Source organism: Aulonocara sp. 'chitande type north' Nkhata Bay, linkage group LG6, assembly GCF_057382095.1.
Source record: "Aulonocara sp. 'chitande type north' Nkhata Bay isolate Kocher_YH1m ecotype deep benthic linkage group LG6, A_spYH_male_GT1.1, whole genome shotgun sequence".
NCBI lineage: Eukaryota > Metazoa > Chordata > Actinopteri > Cichliformes > Cichlidae > Aulonocara > Aulonocara sp. 'chitande type north' Nkhata Bay.
Genome location: NC_141349.1, coordinates 28,018,214 through 28,036,821, shown reverse-complemented (window position 1 = coordinate 28,036,821; position 18,608 = coordinate 28,018,214). Strand labels below are relative to the sequence as shown.

General features: G+C 40.4%; 1 protein-coding gene across 3 annotated transcripts; it reads right to left on the bottom strand.

Annotated features, from left to right (window-relative positions):
* Nucleotides 1–2,682: 2,682 nt before the first annotated feature.
* Nucleotides 2,683–9,914, bottom strand: lyl1 (LYL1 basic helix-loop-helix family member). Of its 3 annotated transcripts, XM_086296064.1 has the most exons (5): nucleotides 9,251–9,914; nucleotides 8,205–8,249; nucleotides 6,664–7,513; nucleotides 4,800–4,897; nucleotides 2,683–4,090 (listed from the first exon to the last, which is right to left on the bottom strand). In XM_086296064.1, exons 3-5 carry the CDS (start codon nucleotides 7,425–7,427, stop codon nucleotides 3,546–3,548), a joined length of 1,407 nt encoding a protein of 468 aa, XP_086152190.1. In that variant the 5' UTR covers nucleotides 7,428–7,513; nucleotides 8,205–8,249; nucleotides 9,251–9,914; the 3' UTR covers nucleotides 2,683–3,545. The 3 variants fall into 3 exon arrangements, with proteins under 3 accessions (XP_086152190.1, XP_086152189.1, XP_086152188.1); XM_086296063.1 differs by having other exon boundaries at nucleotides 6,664–8,249; XM_086296062.1 differs by lacking the exon at nucleotides 8,205–8,249 and having other exon boundaries at nucleotides 2,684–4,090; nucleotides 9,251–9,913.
* Between the last annotated feature and the right edge of the window lie 8,694 nt (nucleotides 9,915–18,608).

Below are 18,608 nucleotides of genomic sequence, written 5' to 3'. Positions count from 1 at the left end.
TTTAAGATTAAAATTAAAAAAAACAAAAAGTTTGGAAATGTTAAACTAAATTTATTCACAACAGAAGGCAGAGAACAAATGGTTAAACTGCAATGTCCAAGTCCTATCTTGTATATAAATTTAGCTTCTCAGCAGTCATGTGTCTTCTTTGTCATATTTTTTGTTTCATTATGTGCCAAATGTGTTTGTGAAAGCACCCAGCCTCTCCTAGTAAATCATGCTGTTGTAACAGATGCTGTATGCATCTATTGCAGCTTGTTGAAATATGCGATGGCTTCCCTGGAAAAAAGATGTCATCTGCATGGAAGCATATATTGTTCTAAAAGCCACGTATACCTTTTAGAAATCAGCCATTTCCGTGCACACTAATGCAACCCCATACCATCAGAGATCCGGGCTGTTGAACTGAGGCCTGATAACAAGCCAGATGGTTCCTCTCCTCTTTGGTCTTGAGGATGCAGCATCCTCAAAAAGAATTTAAAAATAAGATTTGTGTAACCACAGATCAGTTTTCCACTTTGCCTCAGTTTATTTTCAATGAGCTTTGGCCCAGAGAAGATGGCAGTGTTTCTAGATCATGTTCGCATATGTCTCCTCCTTTGCATGATTTAGCTCTAAGCTGCATTGTGGATGGCACAGTGAACTGCGCTCAAAGACGATGGTGTCTCTTCTTGAGCCCATGACAGAGTCATGCCTGTATTTAATGCAGTGCTGCCTGAGAGCCCAAATGTCATGGACATCTAATATTAATTGTTGGCCTTGACAGAGATTTCTCCAGATTCTTAGACTCGTTTGATTCCATGTAGCGTAGATGATCCAAAGTCAATTTCAGAACATTTTTCTGAAATTGTTGTTTGTAGATGCAGTTTTTTGCTGATTAGTAAACATGAGCCCATCTTTGCTTCTGAGAAACTCTGAGAAACAGATGGTGTTTTTATACACATTCATGTAACTGTCCTATTTTCAGTGTTCCTCCAGCAGTGTCTTTTTAGGAATGCTTAATTTTCCAGCCTTTTGTGGCCCCATCCCAGCTTTTTCGGATGTGTTGTGGAGATTAAAATAAGATAATATTTTTCTCAAAATAGTAAAATCTCAGTTTTTTTGATCTGTTTTCTGTTCTCTTGTGAATATGTGTTTATGACATTTGCAAATCACTATTTTTTTTTGTTTACATTTTACGCCACATCCCCAAATCTTTTGGAATTGTGTTTATAGTTTGCAGAATTCACTCCGTTTATTGGATTTATTTACGTAAGTGGGTGTGCTTCTGGTCGTAAGAGGGACACAACTGAGGGTGGGAGGAGGAGGTAGGGTGGAGGCACTGGCATTATCTCTAAGTCCCAGGCTGGCTAGCATCACCCTGCGCGGCCTCCTGTATCAGAAGTCGAGAAGGTTGACATCCCAGGAGTTTGAATTACAATTTTGAGGGTTTATTTCCTGAACTGTACTGTGCAGCCATAAAAATATTTTTGAATAAATAACAGTAGTAACAATAGTAATAATACATTTCAACAGTTTGCTTTTTTATCGGGACAAGCTTACAAGATAAAACGGGTTAATGTCTAACCCATAAATCATATATTGTTAAACAACTCAAATAAATCTAGTGTGTTATCCAAAAAATCTTTGAATAATTCAATTTGTACAACTGCAAAGTGACACACTATCTTTAATTTGCATGACCCCTGCTTCACTCTGTAATCCTCTCTGAGGTTTTAGAGTGAAGCAGGGAGGAGAAGGCCCAGCTTAGCACAGCCGAGTGGGCAGATGCAGTCACAGCAATGTTGTGAAAGCAGTTCTTCCTGTTGTATGATCCTGAAACCAAGTGTGCAGGGCTTCCCAGGGCACCCTGGTGGCTGTTTTCTCTTTCTTTTCCTCCTCCTATCTTCCCTTCTTCTATGCAGCGGTTGCTACCCCACACATCCAAACACCCATCAAACATGGTACAGTCACACCGCCACCACCCAACCTCCAGGAAACTCGTTGGCCGTAAATGAGACAGGACTAACTGTAAGCGTTTCCTGGCCAATTGATAGACAGACACCCGCACCACGGCAACAGCTGCAAGCCCCCTCCCTCCCGAACACTTTTCACTTTCCTCCACCATTCTGAACCCCATCTTCAACCGCATCCCACATCCACCCTGACTTTCCGCAAACGCAACCACACACGGAAAAAATTGTTGCCTTCACAGTTTTTTTCCCTTGTTCTTCAACATATAACGCACATACATGCACACACTGTCTTCATTTTAATTCACCACAAATTTGCTTGTGATCACAAATTGTGCCTATAATGTTGTATTGTATTGTCAGACTGGGCATTCATCTGTAAATCCTCCACCAGTATAAAAACGCTTTAAAGTCTGCTTCTTGGGAAAACCTCATTGCCTTGTGGAAAACATTTGTTTTTCGGTTTGCTGGACTTGCTACAGGAATGGCAGGGCAACTGTAGATCCATGTTCTCGGTGTCACGTCACTCACTAGTTTTATTTTTTGACTTGTGTTGTTTATGGCTTCCATGCTGAAACACTATTGTCAGTCATCTGTCATTCTGGTGAACAGCACACGTAAACAGCATGGAGTTGTGCTTTGGCTACTCGCGCTGACAGCTTTGTTATGGACAAACAGAAGGACACATGACTTACGTGCAGATTTTTCAAAATAAAGTTAAAAGAAGCGAACTTCCAATCACCATAAACCATTTTAATCTCATAATCTAGCAGTTTGGTCATTGTGTTCATTTTATGCTACTTACTGGTGAGTTTGAGCATACACAAGTATGCTAAACCGAGAGCGGCAAAACATTTGAATGTGTTGAGAAATTGTGCTGACATAGAGCAGTCTTTGGAGCGCAGTAAGAGGATGTCAAATAAGGAACAGCAAACTAAAACACACTTTATTTCTGTCTCTTACAAGTGTGTCACAATGTCAGGGCGGAACCATCGGCCCTGCTTTTCGGACAATTAGAGCAGCGAGGACATTAAGAAACGGCAACGTCAAATCACCACTGCATGCAATGCATTTCTCTGCAGGCACTCTTAAGTTACCGTAACTGCACTGAGGCAAGGCTGATTATTTACATGTAAACTTCAGAGACTGACAAAATATTTGATTTTCATGCTTTTTTCTGACAGATCTTCCATTTTTATCCATTTGCTAAGAAGATTTTAAATTCCCCGGATTACCTTTATAAGCACGTGTAATCAGGGCCCTGTTCGTGTCTTTCTTCTTCTACTGTTTTAGTTGTATAATGTTTATTAAAGGATCATTGTTACCATATTTGGATATGAAGCTGGTTTGAGTGTTCTGTTAAGTTTCATGTCTCAGCCTTCCTCAAAGCACAGTTTGGTGTTTCACTAAATGACAGCTTCACAATCAACATTGCCAGAAAAGACAAAGAAGCTCTCAAACCTGCAAAATTCATTTAAAAAAATCCCTCTTTTTTAAAAAACTTATTCACACCTTTCTGCAATTGATCAAACACTTTTGATATCTCCGTCTCTGCCTGGCATTTAAACTCCCAGTGTTTACTGCCTTTTGGTGTCACCGCTCATCATTCGATGCTGCCACCATCCCTATCTGACTCTTGACCTTTCCCAGAATGCCTTGGGTAACCACAGAGGTCTTAGCACCAAAGCTTTCTTCACTGTCTGTGTCTCCATAGCAACTGGACGTTGCTGGGGAATTAACCAGGGCACTGATTGAGTCAGTTGAGTCTCTGTCTCTGTGGGCTAACGCCAAAGCGGGACGGGCTGACGCAGGCAGGGCAGAGTGGGATGGTGGCGGAGTGTCGCACTGAAAACGAGGGTTCAGTTTTTTGCCTGCCAAACCAGGAGCCATGCTCTCATCCTCTACATCATCCTCAGCCGAGTCCCTGCTCTTGTCTTGATCCTGGTCATTGAGCAGTGTGACCAGGAAGTTGATGTACTTCACGGCCAGGCGGAGGATTTCGTTCTTGCTGAGTTTCTTGTCAGGTGGGTGCGTGGGAATGAGTTTCCTCAGCTCCGAGAAAGCCCCGTTGACGTTCTGCTGTCGCCAGCGTTCACGGCTGTTGGTGAAGACGCGGCGGGCGAGTTTTTGGGGAGGGCCTGTTAAACACACATAAACACAGATTTAGTCTAAAAGGTGGTTTTTTTTTTTAACAAATCCTTCAAATCATCACCAACTTTTTTTTAAAATAACTTTGCTAACAAAAGGGGGAGGGGATTAATTAGACTTTGGAAGAATATTAAATATTTGTTATCCATTTTTAACGATTAGATTCCTCTGCAGGAGGTTTTGGGCCATGAGCTGGTTTTCAGTTCCAAAAAAAGTGGCATATGGTGCCAGGGGTATATTCCTATACCCATGGCAAGGCAAGGCAAGGCAAGTTTATTTGTATAGCACAATTCAACAACAAGGTGATTCAAAGTGCTTTACAGAGACATTAGAAACAAGAACAAATAAAAAGCATGATTTAAAATTGATTAAAACAAGCAAATAAACTAACTAACTAATTAACAAACAAACAAACAAACAACAGTATATAAAATCAAAACAGATAAAATCAGGCAGGATATAATGGCAGGATATAGAAAAGCACTGAGAGATGGACTAGCAAATTGTGGAAGTATGTTTTTCTCACAGGATGTGATGGCAGTGAAAAAAAGTACATAACATTGCCACATACTCTTTAAATAGTTTAAATATATGCCTTCATCTCCAAAATGTGGACATCAATTTCCCCAAATTACAGTTCAAAGCATTCAAACAATAATTATCTCCATAATAGTGTCGGATGTACACACAGAAACTCACATTCATTCATCTCCATCTCAAAGTGCGAGGAGGGTCTCCTCTTGATGCGGTTGTTGCTGATGACACCATAGCTTCCTCCTGAAGAACCCAGGTACGAACTAGAAACACAAACACTATGTGAATCATTTGTGGGATCGTATTTACAGTCAAACAAGTAAAAATAAGCTACATATAAATAAAAACAAGACACATATAAGGTTGTTTTGGCATTTCGTCCTCCTTCCTATAGCAACTGAATAGGGAGAAATCATAAAGAGTGGCTAAAGAAAGCAGGAACATGGTGGAAGTCATTAATGGAGGTGTGAATGTGAGTGGTGGCGTTGATTGAGTGTGCATGCAGAGTTTTAACCCAATCTCATTAAGCTTGGTTACTAGCTGATTCTACTTCAGGGGGGATGAAATAGATCAATGCTTCCTGCTACAAACAAACCAGAGAGGAAAGGGGAGAGAAGCTTATTCCCAGACCTCCATGACAGATGGGGAAGCCACAGATATATCCACTGTGCAAAAAAAGTCCCACTTTTTCCACTCTTCTGTGAGAAAACTGTGTAGAAAATGCCGTTTGGAGTAGAGAATAGAGGAACAGTAGGAGGGCTTTGATAAAGACTGCAAATTAATGCCTTTCTTCACAGGAGTAAAAGAAGAGCTGCCAGTTGCTCGGGCCCAAAAAGAGCTTTAAGAGTTCTGGTTTGCTTCCTTTTGTCAGTTTAAGGATTAAAATTAGCTGTAATTAAAACTGGATGTATAGTTTAGAAAAGTGGTATATTCAAGTAAAGGTTTTTTACTTGGCTGCTAAATGCACACACACAAACACGCACACACACACACAAAGAAAAAAAACATTCACTGATTCAATTTGTGTTCGGTAACCAAAAGGTCTGCTGGGTAAATTTAGCGTGAGAAATGTGAGGTCCCTTCAAAACAGCACACATCCTGCTGTCATTTTCACATAACAGCGCAGCACAGCGGCTATTAATCATGATGGGAAGTCGAGAAATCCGAGCAGTTGAGGTTTTATCTGAAACTTGGCATTGCAGCGAGAAAAGTGGCATCATCCTCGATAGCAGCATGTCAGGAAGCTGTACTGTAGTGAGTTTTATAGTTTAGTTGTCCGCATCTGTTTGCAGGCTTTTTCGAAAGGAAGTCAATGAGTGTGCGATACTTTATTTTACATAATGTTCCAATTTATGCGATGGTTATTTTACATAGTTTATAACTTTTTCATTTTACCTCTAGAATTATTTGCTTCCAATGAAACAAATTCATTCAATAAACATATTCATGCACTGCACTGATCATTTTAACCACACTGTCAGCAAATGTTGCAGTTTTTAATCGAGCAGATAAAAGGTAGCATTACAAATATGCATTTTTCTTCTTCTTCTTTTTTTTTTTTTTTTTTTTTTACCTTGCATCAATCTTTTTTTTGTTGTGGATACTTTAGCTTTACTTGCTTTAGCCTTCAAATATATTAATTTGAAGTCAAAAGTAGGGCCTTGTCTAATGTTTGGATTACTCCAAAAGTAATTTAAAGGATTCTTTTCTTTTAAAAAACAACAACAACAACAACAACAAACAACCAACATAATCCTGCTCAACGTTTGGAGTAGATACAGGAATTTTTGAATTGAAAGGTTTCTTTGATTGCATAATTGCAGTCTATCTTCAGAAATTAGTGTCAAATTGAAAAAGGAAAATTGGGAGACATGATCCAGATGTTCCCCCAAAAATATCGTATACTAATCTGCATAAAGATCCAGACTCACTTTAATCATGGTGTAGCAGCACTCAGACTGCTCTTGTTTCAAGAAGTTATAAGTGACTCACACTGTGTATGAATGAATTCAAATTTGTATAATCTCACCTAGTGAAGAAGGGGTGACCAGACAGGTACTGATGAGGCAACAGGGGCCCTGAAGAAGCAGCTGTGGGACCTACGGGACCTCCAGTAGATCCAGAAGCTCCGGGGCTGACCACAGGTAAACAGTTCAAATGGCCGCGGCGAATGTCTCCATGTGGCCCATGTAGGAGATTGGGAATTGGGTGGAGGGCAGTCAAAGGGGTATTTGGGAGTGGCAGTGGGGGCTTGCTGTGGCCAAGGCTGATAACTGGAATGTGAGGAGGAAGAGGAGAGGATGATGAGGATGAAGGGAAGGCAGCTGTGGAGGTTGGAGGGGGAAGAGGGCACGGGGAAGTCTTTGCTGGTGCCGGGAGGAGTGGAGGTGGCGAGGAAAGAGTTGGGGACCCGTTGGCTGAAGCAGCAGGAGCAGTGGTGCTCTTTGGCCCCCCTAGTTTTTCCTCGTCCTCTTCTTCCTCCGTTTCCATGGCAATGGGCTCAGGTGCAGCAGTTGTATCTGCTTGGTGATTGGTTAACACTGTGTTTGGGGTGATGAGGGCTTGTGTCGAGCCAGGAGTAGGGACATCCGTGTGTCCCTTGTGCCCTGTCTTGTTAGTGGGTTGTGGGCTGCCGATAGCATCCAAGGATGCTGACTGCTGGCTGTAGAGAGGGCTGCTATGCTCCATGGATGCACACGATGGTGAGGAGGCAGAGGATGAAGAAGAGGAGGAGGGGCGAGGTATGTCGTGGGGTGAGGCAGGCGGGCCAGTGGAGTTCAGCTTCTCCATCATGGTGGTGAAGTCTCTGAAGGAAACTCTGTCAAGGTGTCGCTCTTCTCAGCTGCCCAGCGTGCGTGCTGCAAGTCTGTGTCTCGTCCCTGTGGTGTTTTACACGAGAGTCAATAATGTGTTTATATTCCGGCACACGCAGCTAGTCCTACAGGGCCTTAAAATTTTCTCCTGGCCTGGAGTCTTTTAACCCTTTATTTACTTTTCCTTTGTTCTACTTTTCTACAGATTTTTCAATATTTTAGCATTTCTACATACATGCATGAATTGTCCTTATTTCTCAGCATACAAGTCTTTTAACATCAGTTCAGTTTTATTTAGATTTTACAATATTATTAATTATTTCATGAATCTTCACAGTGACACCTGCTGTTACACGCTTAGGAGGTTTTCGTACAGCCTTATTACTCATGATGGCTGTTGCACAACTGTAATATAATGTAACAGAATATTGCACAATGTTCCAGTAAAGCAAATTAATTAATTTCCATGTTCAATTTAAATTAAACGTAGTTGGATAGAATTTGCAAACTTAAATAAGGGGCTAATGCTGTGATTAAGTCTCTGGCTCCAGCATATAAAGGAGGTGGCTCTTGCAGTTTGATGTGATGGGGAAGTCTGGTTTTTTTGTGTTGTTTTTTTTTTTTTACTGTACATCCCGAGTAGCAAATTCTTTTTTGGTTTTGAACGAGTCTCTAGTGGCTTCTCTTAATAAGTCTATCCGTCTATCTGTCTGTCCACATGTATTTTGAGGATATGAGTCAAAATCCTTTTACGGACCCCAAAAGTCCCAGAACGCTGACGATTGGATTGATATCAAAGAGTCTGTTGAACAAAACAAAGGGAAAAATGGACTCAGGATATATATTTGATGTATGTTTAGCAAAGACTATAAGATATGAAAATGTGCTTAAAGGTCAGTTTGCACACTTGCAGTGCAACAGTTTCTGATAAGCTGATGCATGGCTTAAAATCTGGATTCAGTTCATCAGAAATTTATTTCAATTGTAAATTTAGAAGTTTGATGCAATTTTAAAATGTTGACATATGGAGTAAATTCATTCTTGTACTTTACAAATTGCTGCTCGTTAGTCTGTCTTGCAAAGCTTACAGCTCATGATTTTTCAGGTTTTGCAATCGCAATTGTTCCTGTTTTCTTTTCTGGTGGTCATGACTTTATTTTGGACAGTTCCGTCTTTCGCAGTGATGTGTAGGAATGACATTTGCAGCTAATTCTTTATAAATATATATTTTTTGCAGCATATCCCCAGCAGTTTGTTAACCATTGTATTGATTTTTAAATGTAAGGCCCAGCATGTTTACTTTTGAAGCACACATTTTAAAGAGGATTCGTTTTTGTAGTGAAAGACACAAAGCAATGCTTTCAGAAGTCCCCTCATTTTTTTGGTTCAATTTACAATTGTGACAAAAATGTTATTAACTCTTAAAGTTTTTTTTAAATTTTTGTTCAATATCTTTCTTTCTGGTAAGGCCACTTGTTATTTTCCTATATTGCTCGAGTAGCCAAACAGAGTGTATTATATTTTTACATAAATAAATAGATAACTGGGGGTAAAATGTTATAATTTAAATTAGGACAGAAATCAGAAATCCTATGTTTTCAAACAGTTAACTAGAATATATTGTCAATAATAGAAATATAATACATTATTAATATTTTTTAATGAATAGATACATGATGTATTGGACATCATGTATGTGTATTGTGCTATTATTACTAGTATTTAAATAAGCATTACTTCCTGCAAACTATTTGCGTACAATTTGAACAATAAGTAAGACAATAGGTAACCTTTAATACTTACATATACATTATGACATCCACTGTGGCTCGTGAGTATGGCGTACAAAATCCCTCAGAGTTCGAGTGATCGGAGAACGCACATGTATCTGCTCAGTGTTTAGCGTCCTCTCCCTCCTCCTTTAAGTCGCTCACACTCCACTGCAGCCTGTCAGCGTCTGTCTGTCAACTTATGAGGTCAGAATTGGAGCCACGCTGTCTGATACCACTGCTCATATTCTTAAACATTTATAAATAATTATAAATATTCAAAGAAAAAAACATTTACAAAGAGAAGAAGTCAGAGCGAGGCCAAGCGACTGGGAAACATAGATGTATGGTTTTTTTGATTGGAAGTTGCTCCTTTGAACGAAGACACACTCAAAACGTGGAGATGGAAGGTGCGGGTCTCCACCATCACCCCCTGTCCATATGTCAATCTCGTCTCTCTCCCTCTCTCTGTCTGTCTTTCTCTATCTTTCACCGTCCTGCCTGTCCTTTCCCTCGCTCAATCTCTTCGCCAAGAAGACACAATGCTGTCGCTGGTTGCCAGAGTTCTGGTACTGGCAAATGTGAGGTGGGAGAGAGAGTGAGAGAGGGGGGGGGGAGAGGAGGGGAGAGAGTGAGAGAGAGAGAGCGAGAGGGAACCGTGTTGCAAGGAGAGTTTTCCGCTCCCTGCTGGACAAAAGGATGTGCTAGTACAATATGGTGGCTGCTGATAAGAGCCTCAAAAGCTGCCTGTGGCCTGTAGATAAGGAACCTTCACCACCCCTCTTCCTCCACCACCAATACCAGCACACACACACGAATCAGCAGGTTCACGCCTACATGCATGTACGCACACATACACACGGCACTGGACTGGTCAGTCCCAAACTTTGAAGGGATCTGGATCATTTCCAAGAAAATATTTGCAGCTGCACTTATATAACAATATATTAAAGAGACAATGTGGCTGCTGCTCATTCATGCACGTGCTTTCACAAATATGCCTGTGTGTTTTAACGCACACATACATCGCATGCATGCACAACATGGCCACTTGGGATATCTTTGTTTAAAATATCAGCCCTTAAAGCTCGTTGTCACATTCTGATTAGCACAAAAGCCCTCAAATGATGGGCGTTTAGAGCAGACAAACAAGTTCTGTTTGCTGGATTTAGACCACATTTGAATGACTGAATGAGGAAATTAAACAAACGGGTATCTGAAATTAACAACTTATTTCAGTTGAAAAAGATAAATGTCTCACTACGATCAAAGGTCAAGCAGTGATCATTAGAAAGGTCATCTCTTCAAAGTTGGTTGTATATACTTTGAATGTGTCATATGTTTGAATAAGGCTTTCACGATTATCTTGGCTCGACAACAGAGTAAATGGCAAAATAATTGACAGGGTGCTGAAAAACATCGTTAATCACCTTAATCTTCACTGGTATAGATGTTACCTACACAAATGCTCTGAGATTTTTGGTCTGTGTTGTTTTTACTATGACATCAGAGCACACCTGTGCCGCCGCCGACCGATAGATAAGTCATCATCACGGCAATTTTCCTCTCCAAGAGCTCCCAAACTTCCTTCCTCAATTTGTCTCTCACCCTTTCTCCTCTTCGCTTGTCCATTCCCGTCCAATTCTGCCCAAACTCCCTCTCTCTCTTTCAACCTCAGGGTCAGCACTTCTTTTACATTGCCTCAGTCATTTCCTTCTTAGACAGACTGAAACACAAACATTATAAAGGCTTTACAGTTACCTGACCTTCAAGGTCCTGGGAAGGAAAAGTGTTTGCTGAACAATTGCTCAGCAAATCTGTCACCACCTTCATCATCATCATTTTATTAGTTGTATTTTTTTTCCCTTTTCACCGTAATCACCTTAAACATCATCGTCGTCATCGCTATAAGCAACTGCTGCATGTGAATATGTCAAACTAACAATAGGCCTACAGAATCAGAGTACAGACGGTGTCGTCTGCTGGTCCTGGTCGTCACACTTTTTTGCTTCCACAGCTGTGGTTCCAGTTGATCACTCTCTGTGTGCTAGAATAACGCGGTGGCACCGTTGCGCCTGCAGATGCTGCATAAATTTGCGTGTAACATATAAAAAGCTACACGGGGGACAGACAGAAATCCTTTGGGATTAGCTTTTTCCTGTGCTTTACAGTATGTGTTCCTGTCACACAGTTGTATTGTTAATAACGTTTTGGTTCATTAAAGATGTTCACTTTGCTTCCGCTTCATTTAGAGATTATTTTAAAATAAGATACAAACAAATGATAATGCGCATAGTTTCGCTTTTTGACTGATTGTCGTGTTTAGAAATTTTAAAAGTCGGGACGGGTAAAGGGGTAAAAGAAGTTGGAACGAGAGGGCGTGGGGCGGGTTTAGAAATGAGAAAATTCTAAATTAAAAAGTTAAAAGGTTAGAAATGGATAGATAAACATGAAAGTTTTATATCCCCATGTGTTACCATGTCTTTACATTAATTTACTCATTTATTTACTGCAGTGAAAGCACGCTTCAAGTCTGGATAAAAGGCACTTTACATAAAAGTAAGAGAAATTTGTATATGATACAACACTGTGTCACATAGTGAGTAACGAATCATTTTACAGTTCGGATTTCCCCTTCTTCAGGTAAAACCCTTCTCAGACAGTCACAGTTTTCTCGGGACCAGACTGTCTTATTTAAAGCCCCATGTGAACACTCAAACTGTAAATGGGGAATAATAATAGAAACAAACGATAACAGCCAGCTTCCGCTTTTCCCTTGAGTGAGGAAGAAATCAAGAGATGATTGTTTTAATCTCAGCGCGGTGCCTGTCACACCCTCCTCCTGGCTACCTTAAAATACCCCGCTCAATAAAAAGAGCATCAATAGGGGAACCTCTGTGTGTGTGTGTGTGTGTGTGTGTGTGTGTGTGTGTGTGTGTGTGTGTGTGTGTGTGTGTGTGTGTGTGTGTGAATGCACCTGCAGAAACACTGATCTCATCTGGGCAAAGAGTTGAAAATGAAAATGTTTTAAACGAAAAGCTTTGGATCCAGTAGAAAATAGGCCCCATCAGCAGCATTCAAAACTGCCAAAATCTAGATCCATCTGTTATTATTTTTAAAATTTTATTTAATGTATTTATTTATTCACTTATTTATTTATTATTTTAGTTATTTCGTTTTCTATGCTGGTCATTTGTAAGAAATGTTTTTATAAATTGGTACGGGCAGTTGAACACAACAAGCCATTTAAACAAAGCCGACCTTTAAGGAGAAATGAGGCCACTGTCATCATCACGATGACCACAAAAGAGTTTTCAGATAGCAGGTGTGCATTGCTACACTGGTATAAAGCACATATACAGTATACGTATACTTTATTAGGTATACCTTGCTAGTACTGGGTTGGACCCCCCTTTGGCTTCAGAACATTAGTCATGTGGTGTTTAGAAAAAGCTGAGTTGGCACATGAAGATATCCTACACGCCGTTACACAACTACTAACACCTTGAACTGTTGCTACAAGGTGTTTGTGCCAAATTATGACCAGGCCATGTTTTTCCAGTCTTCTTTTGTCCACGTTTGGTGATACCGCATGAAGCCTCAGCATGCTCAGTTTCCTGTACTTGGCTAACAGGAGTGGCCAGTCTCTGTAAACTCTAGAGATGGATGTTTGGGAAAATCCCAATAAATCAGAGGTTTCTCAAATACTCAGATCAGATCTGAGCGACAAACATGCCACATTCAGAGTCACTTAAATCACCTTTCGTCCCAAACTGATGTTCAGTTTGAACCTTATCAGGTCATCTACATGCCCAAATGCATTGAGTTGCTGCCATGTGGTTGGCTGATTAGATATTTGTGTTTACATGGAGATAAACAGGTGTACCCCATAAAGTGGCCAGTGAATGTATGTACATGTTTGGAATAAACTGCAGTACAGTCTGTTCTTTTCAACCCAACAAACAAGCAAGATCACTTTTTTAACCCCTTTTTATTAGGCCTTCGTGGATCTTGAGAATAATATGCCAGAAAACAGAAACAGGCTCAAAGCTATTGTGACTCATTAGTGCAGTTAGAGAAGCACATATCCTAGCTTGCCTGGTAGAGTGCTTCACCACCTAGCCCTGCGGGTGAGTCTCTCCAAAATTGATTTTTCTCAGAGATGAATTTTACTGTGCCTTTGCCTGGTGTAACATGCCTTTAGAAGTGTGTGTGTGTGTGTGCGCGCGCGCGCGTGTATGTGTGTGTGTGTGTGTGTGTGTGGCCTTGTGACTATGAAGTTACTTCTAGCAGCACAGTAAATATTATTTTCCTTATTTTCTGTCATTATGTCATTACTGCTTTTAATTTGACAGACATCTATCTATCATCTGTGATAATGTTCATGTATTTCCCATTATCAGATTAAAATAAACTTGGAGAACTTACAGTGAGCACATGCACATAAATCAGAAAACGCATACACACTCCCCAAAGTGGGCTCCATGGCCACATTTCCTCCGCGTCATGTAAACACTATTGTGTACCCGGTGATAGGGATCACTGGAACCTAATTGTTTGAGGCAATATTCGCAGTGCATTTCATGGAGAAAGTGACAAACAATGCTGTGAGCGCTGGTCGGGACAGACGCCTCTCTTCTCCTCCTGCTCCGCGACAGATGTCGACTGTGTTTATTTTTCCTGATTGTCCTGGAGACAGGCCATCCAGCCACAGGACACAGCAAGGAGGGTTTTAGTTTAGTTAGATATTCAGCACAAAGGAGGAGGATGGGGTTGCATTGCCAGCCTTGAACCTGATCTCTTCCCCCCACACAGCACGGTGTACACCTGATCATCTCCATCAGGACTCAACCTTAAGTATTGGAGGGATCAAGCTACAGGAAAAATAGGAAAGGATTTCAATTCTGTAAACATGAACAAACATTAGAAGATAACACCATTGTAGATGAAAAAGATCAAAAACAGGATAATTTTCTTCTGAAGAATAATGAAAAGGATATTTTTTTTTGTGAGTCAAGAGGAAAAAACGGGAGTGCGTGCATCATTTCACATAATTACTGAGTAATCTCATAATTTCATAATGTCTTGTGATTTACTTCCTGAAAGTTTGTTCTCTATTACCAGCTTTCCTTTTTGCTGAGATCCACCAGTATATTTTAATTCTTACTCCCAAATCCTACACAGAACCTCTGTCTGCTATCTCCTTGTACAGGATTGGAAATTCAGCAACTAAACTCAGCACATGGGTACCTCTTAGGACCCAAAAGGTTCTTATCTTTATCACTGATTATGTCATTATTTTGCTTAGCAACAACCTACAAACAGGTTAAAATGACCTGTTGTGCTCCCATAGCACCTTGTAAATTGTATCATTTTAATTTCAGGACAGTAAAATAATATATTTTTTAAAGCCACAAAACTTAAATTATGCATGATATATCCTGATGTCATCATGTTGCCAAGCAACAGGCTAAAATCAAGGACCAAACAAAACAGCATGGACTTGTACTATTTGACAAAATAAGCAGGCAGATACATTATAACTAAATTAAATATAATGGCTTTTTAAATTAATTGCAAACATTTATTTTATGGCAATTTGAAGCCTAGTTAAAAATATTTTATTTTATTCAGCAGTACCTTTACAGCCCACAAGAGGGCTCTGAGTTTTGGAAAAACAGCCATTAAATTATAGCAGTAGTTTTATTTTCATTTCATTTTAATTCATTTTATAATGAATGACAGAATTCGACATAGATTTAGAAATCACTGCAGAGGTAGTTAAACCTCAGCATGTATGATCCATTTTAATGATGGGTGGTCTACAGAGATTTGATAAGCTCAGGACTTTGATTTTTCATTTTCGGTCTACTTGTAAAATAACTGACTCAAGTCACACCTTTTATCAGACAAGTTATCAGATTTCACGCTTGTCCATGTGAAGCGCCTGGAGGCTTGAAACACACCTTTAAACAGACGGTAAAATCAGTGGAGTTCCCCTTTAATTTTTGGAAACGCAGTGATTCGTGAGATTAGTTTCCCTCGTGCGTCTAATCTAATACAGATCAAAAAATCTGATCAAAACTCATCCTAAATCGGTTGCAGTGATGCTCTGTGAAACTGTTGCTCGTTCAAAAGCACAACATAACCTTAGAAATTAGATCAGTGAGGAGTCTCGTTTTTCTCTCCTATCTGTATAAAGTTCATGGTGATTCTGATTACAGTAACGACACCTTGTACAGTGTCAGCCACATGTCGACGGTCACACATCGCTCCGTTCCCAGGATGCACCTGGCCACAAGCAAGCAGGCGGACGTGAGGGACAGCTGTTTCCTGTGCATGCTTCCTGGTTTGGCAGAGAAAAAAAAGGGGGGGGGGGGGGGCTTTAGTGGTGGGAGGGAGTTGGGGTACAGAGTTGGGCAATGGGGTAAATTTGTGTTTTTGCTGAGGGATTTTTCAAACAAGAAATATCTGCCACAGGTGTGAGGGTAAAGAAGGTTGTCACACATATGGAGTATATGCTACAACAACACGATCTCATAAAAGAAAAATAAGAAGTCACGGGGATCGTGGGAGAAATGTTCCTTTATTGTCTCCAGTCTTTGACTCCCCCACCCCAGGGGGAGAGCGTGGTTGGCCACCTAATCAGAGCATAATGGTCTCAATCAATAGTTTCCTTGATTGCACACGTACTGTACATTCCACATCAACAGCGCACAAACAGGGCTGTGTTTTCATGCGAGGTGCTTAAATCAAGGAAGCCTGCGACAGTGTTTCATTACATGATTATGCTGCTGTTCAAATCAATACCATGTTTTTCAATATTTCCATGGAAATAAATAACTTCAGTGAATAAGTTCAGTCAATAGGTTATTCTGAGCATAACAAGGCAAATATCTGACCAATCAGTGCAGTTAATTGGACAAAATCTGTTAATAACACTTTTCTGTTTGTCTCCTGTAAAGTCTGGATGGACGTTTTATATTTCTGAACTAAAGGAATAAAGACTAATCATTATGATGCTTTTGCAAACATGGCTAGAAAAATAAAAACCCAGTAGATGTTGTAGCATGAAACCTGTAACTAAGTATAGTTGTATTAAGTGTCCGTGAGCACGCATCGTTGAGCCTATTTAGACGTTTTTTTCCAGACTTTAAAATCGGTTTTGTGACATTCAGGAAAGACGAGCGTGAGATGAGGTGACACAGTGGAAAGACGGTCCAGCGACACTCGCTGTGTGGACCTGTCTGACTCATTTGACCCTGAGGCCGCCCGCTGACCTTTGACTCTAAGGCGTCATTACGTGCGGAACTTTACGAGAGCACTGCGGCTTTTCAAACAGCCAGCTCACATCCACTTCCACTTTTGGCAACAGAATTACAAATATTTCTACACGAGATGAGCTCTGACAATAGCCTTTGTAAGTGTGTGTATATATGAATGGATGAGTTTCTGTTTGATTCTCTGGGCCTCGGTGCCAAAACTGTATGTGTCTAAACGAGCATATGTGGACGGCCGAGGTTGCGATTGCCACTCGGCACACGTACGGTGCGTGTGTCTGTGTCTGAGTGCGTGTGTCCTTTGGATCGTGATGTGTGGAACAACAGCGTATTGTGTCTTCCTCTCTCATATTTCTCATCATCAGCACTGCCGGTGTCTAAATTCCACTGGTGTGTTCACAGCGTGACGGAGGGACTCAGCCCTGTTGTCAACCCCCATCCTGCAAAAATAGGAAACACAGCATCACTTTTCCACTTTCTCCCTCACTTTTCACCACTAATTCAAAATATATGTCTTCCTGTTTGGAGCTCTCACACTCTGGACTTGGTTGTTTGTATTGGAGAAAGGGTGCAGTTTTGCACATACTCTGTGCTGCTTTTTAAGCACAGAGTGTGAGCAGCCATTGGGGAAACACCTCCATTACTCTGACACATTAACTGTAGATGTTTATGCCTTTCGCCCCTGTATTTGTCAATATGATTTACTCATTATGTGATATAACTGCATCAGACACCTGTGATAATGACCTACAGTATTGGTCAGAACTGAATCAGTCTTACACACAGCTTTTTCATTTTCACAAGGCTTATTTCGCCTTCTTGCTAAGCATTGTAAGATTTTGGGTGCTGAACAGGCCTGCCAGCAGTCCAGACCTTTCACCAACTGAAGACATTTGCAGCACCATAAAACATGACAGAGAAGAGCTGGGACTATGCGAAAGGGTGAAGTGCTGCAGTAAAGTTGCAATGGTCCTATCTTTTATACAGTCTATGGTTCACTCTACTAAAATGTGATTATTTCCAAGCTCCATTTAGTTTTAGTTAGCTGAAGCTAAACCAGAAGTTAAAACGAGATGGTTGTTGTATTTTGTCATTGTTGTATTTTGTCATGTTTCTCAGGTCTTTGTCTGAATTTCTACGAACATTATTGCTAAGGATTGTCTTATTGCATTGGAGTCACACTGGGTTAAATATGTACACTTGGGTTTTAAGGGGTATTTATTATTTTCTTCTTTTTTTGGGGTTGTATGGAAGCCCCAAACGCAATTTCATTGTTCTTGACAATGACAATAAATAAATAAATACTAAATACTAAATACTAAAAAACATTTTTAGTTAATGTTACGACTGTTGTTGTAATGTTGTCTCATATCGTTAGCTTCATAGCATAAGTGCCTAAGTCATTGACTTAGTCAAATGACTTAGGCAATTATGCTATGAAGCTAACGATATGTAAATCTGAGTGCTCAGGTGCCTTTCCTTGATTGGTGCATCCATGGGACGGACCATACAGATTGGCTAATGACCTGGAGACAACATATAAGATGACACCGCCATGGACCTCAACCAGCAGGCTTTGTGTTACCTGTTTCTTTATACAGGAGCATGTAGGGGTGGACTGCCTTTTTATTTGATTACCCTTTTCTCATGTTTTTGTTAGTTAGGGACATTTTGGGGGACGTTATTCTCTTACTTGTTAAACACATGCTCCCATCCACTCTCTTGGTCCAGAAGCTCCATAATCCAAGTGTCCCAACTCAGGTCTGATGGCTTTTTTTCAGTGGTGTTTTTAACCTCTTGGGAACTTTCACTACATTCCTTACTTGATGCAGAAAGAAGAAACGAGTCAGGGATGCATAGCAAGCACAACAAGACACCAGCAGCCCAGACCTTTCACCAACTGAAGACATTTGCAGCACCATAAAACATGACAGAGAAGAGCTGGGACTATGTGAAAGGGTGAAGTGCTGCAGTAAAGTTGCAATGGTCCTATCTTTTATACAGTCTATGGTTCACTCTATTCGATTACCCTTTTCTCATGTTTTTGTTAGTTAGGGAGATAAGACATTGTTATTTGGTTTTATTCTTTTCATAAATAAGTTTTGTACATCC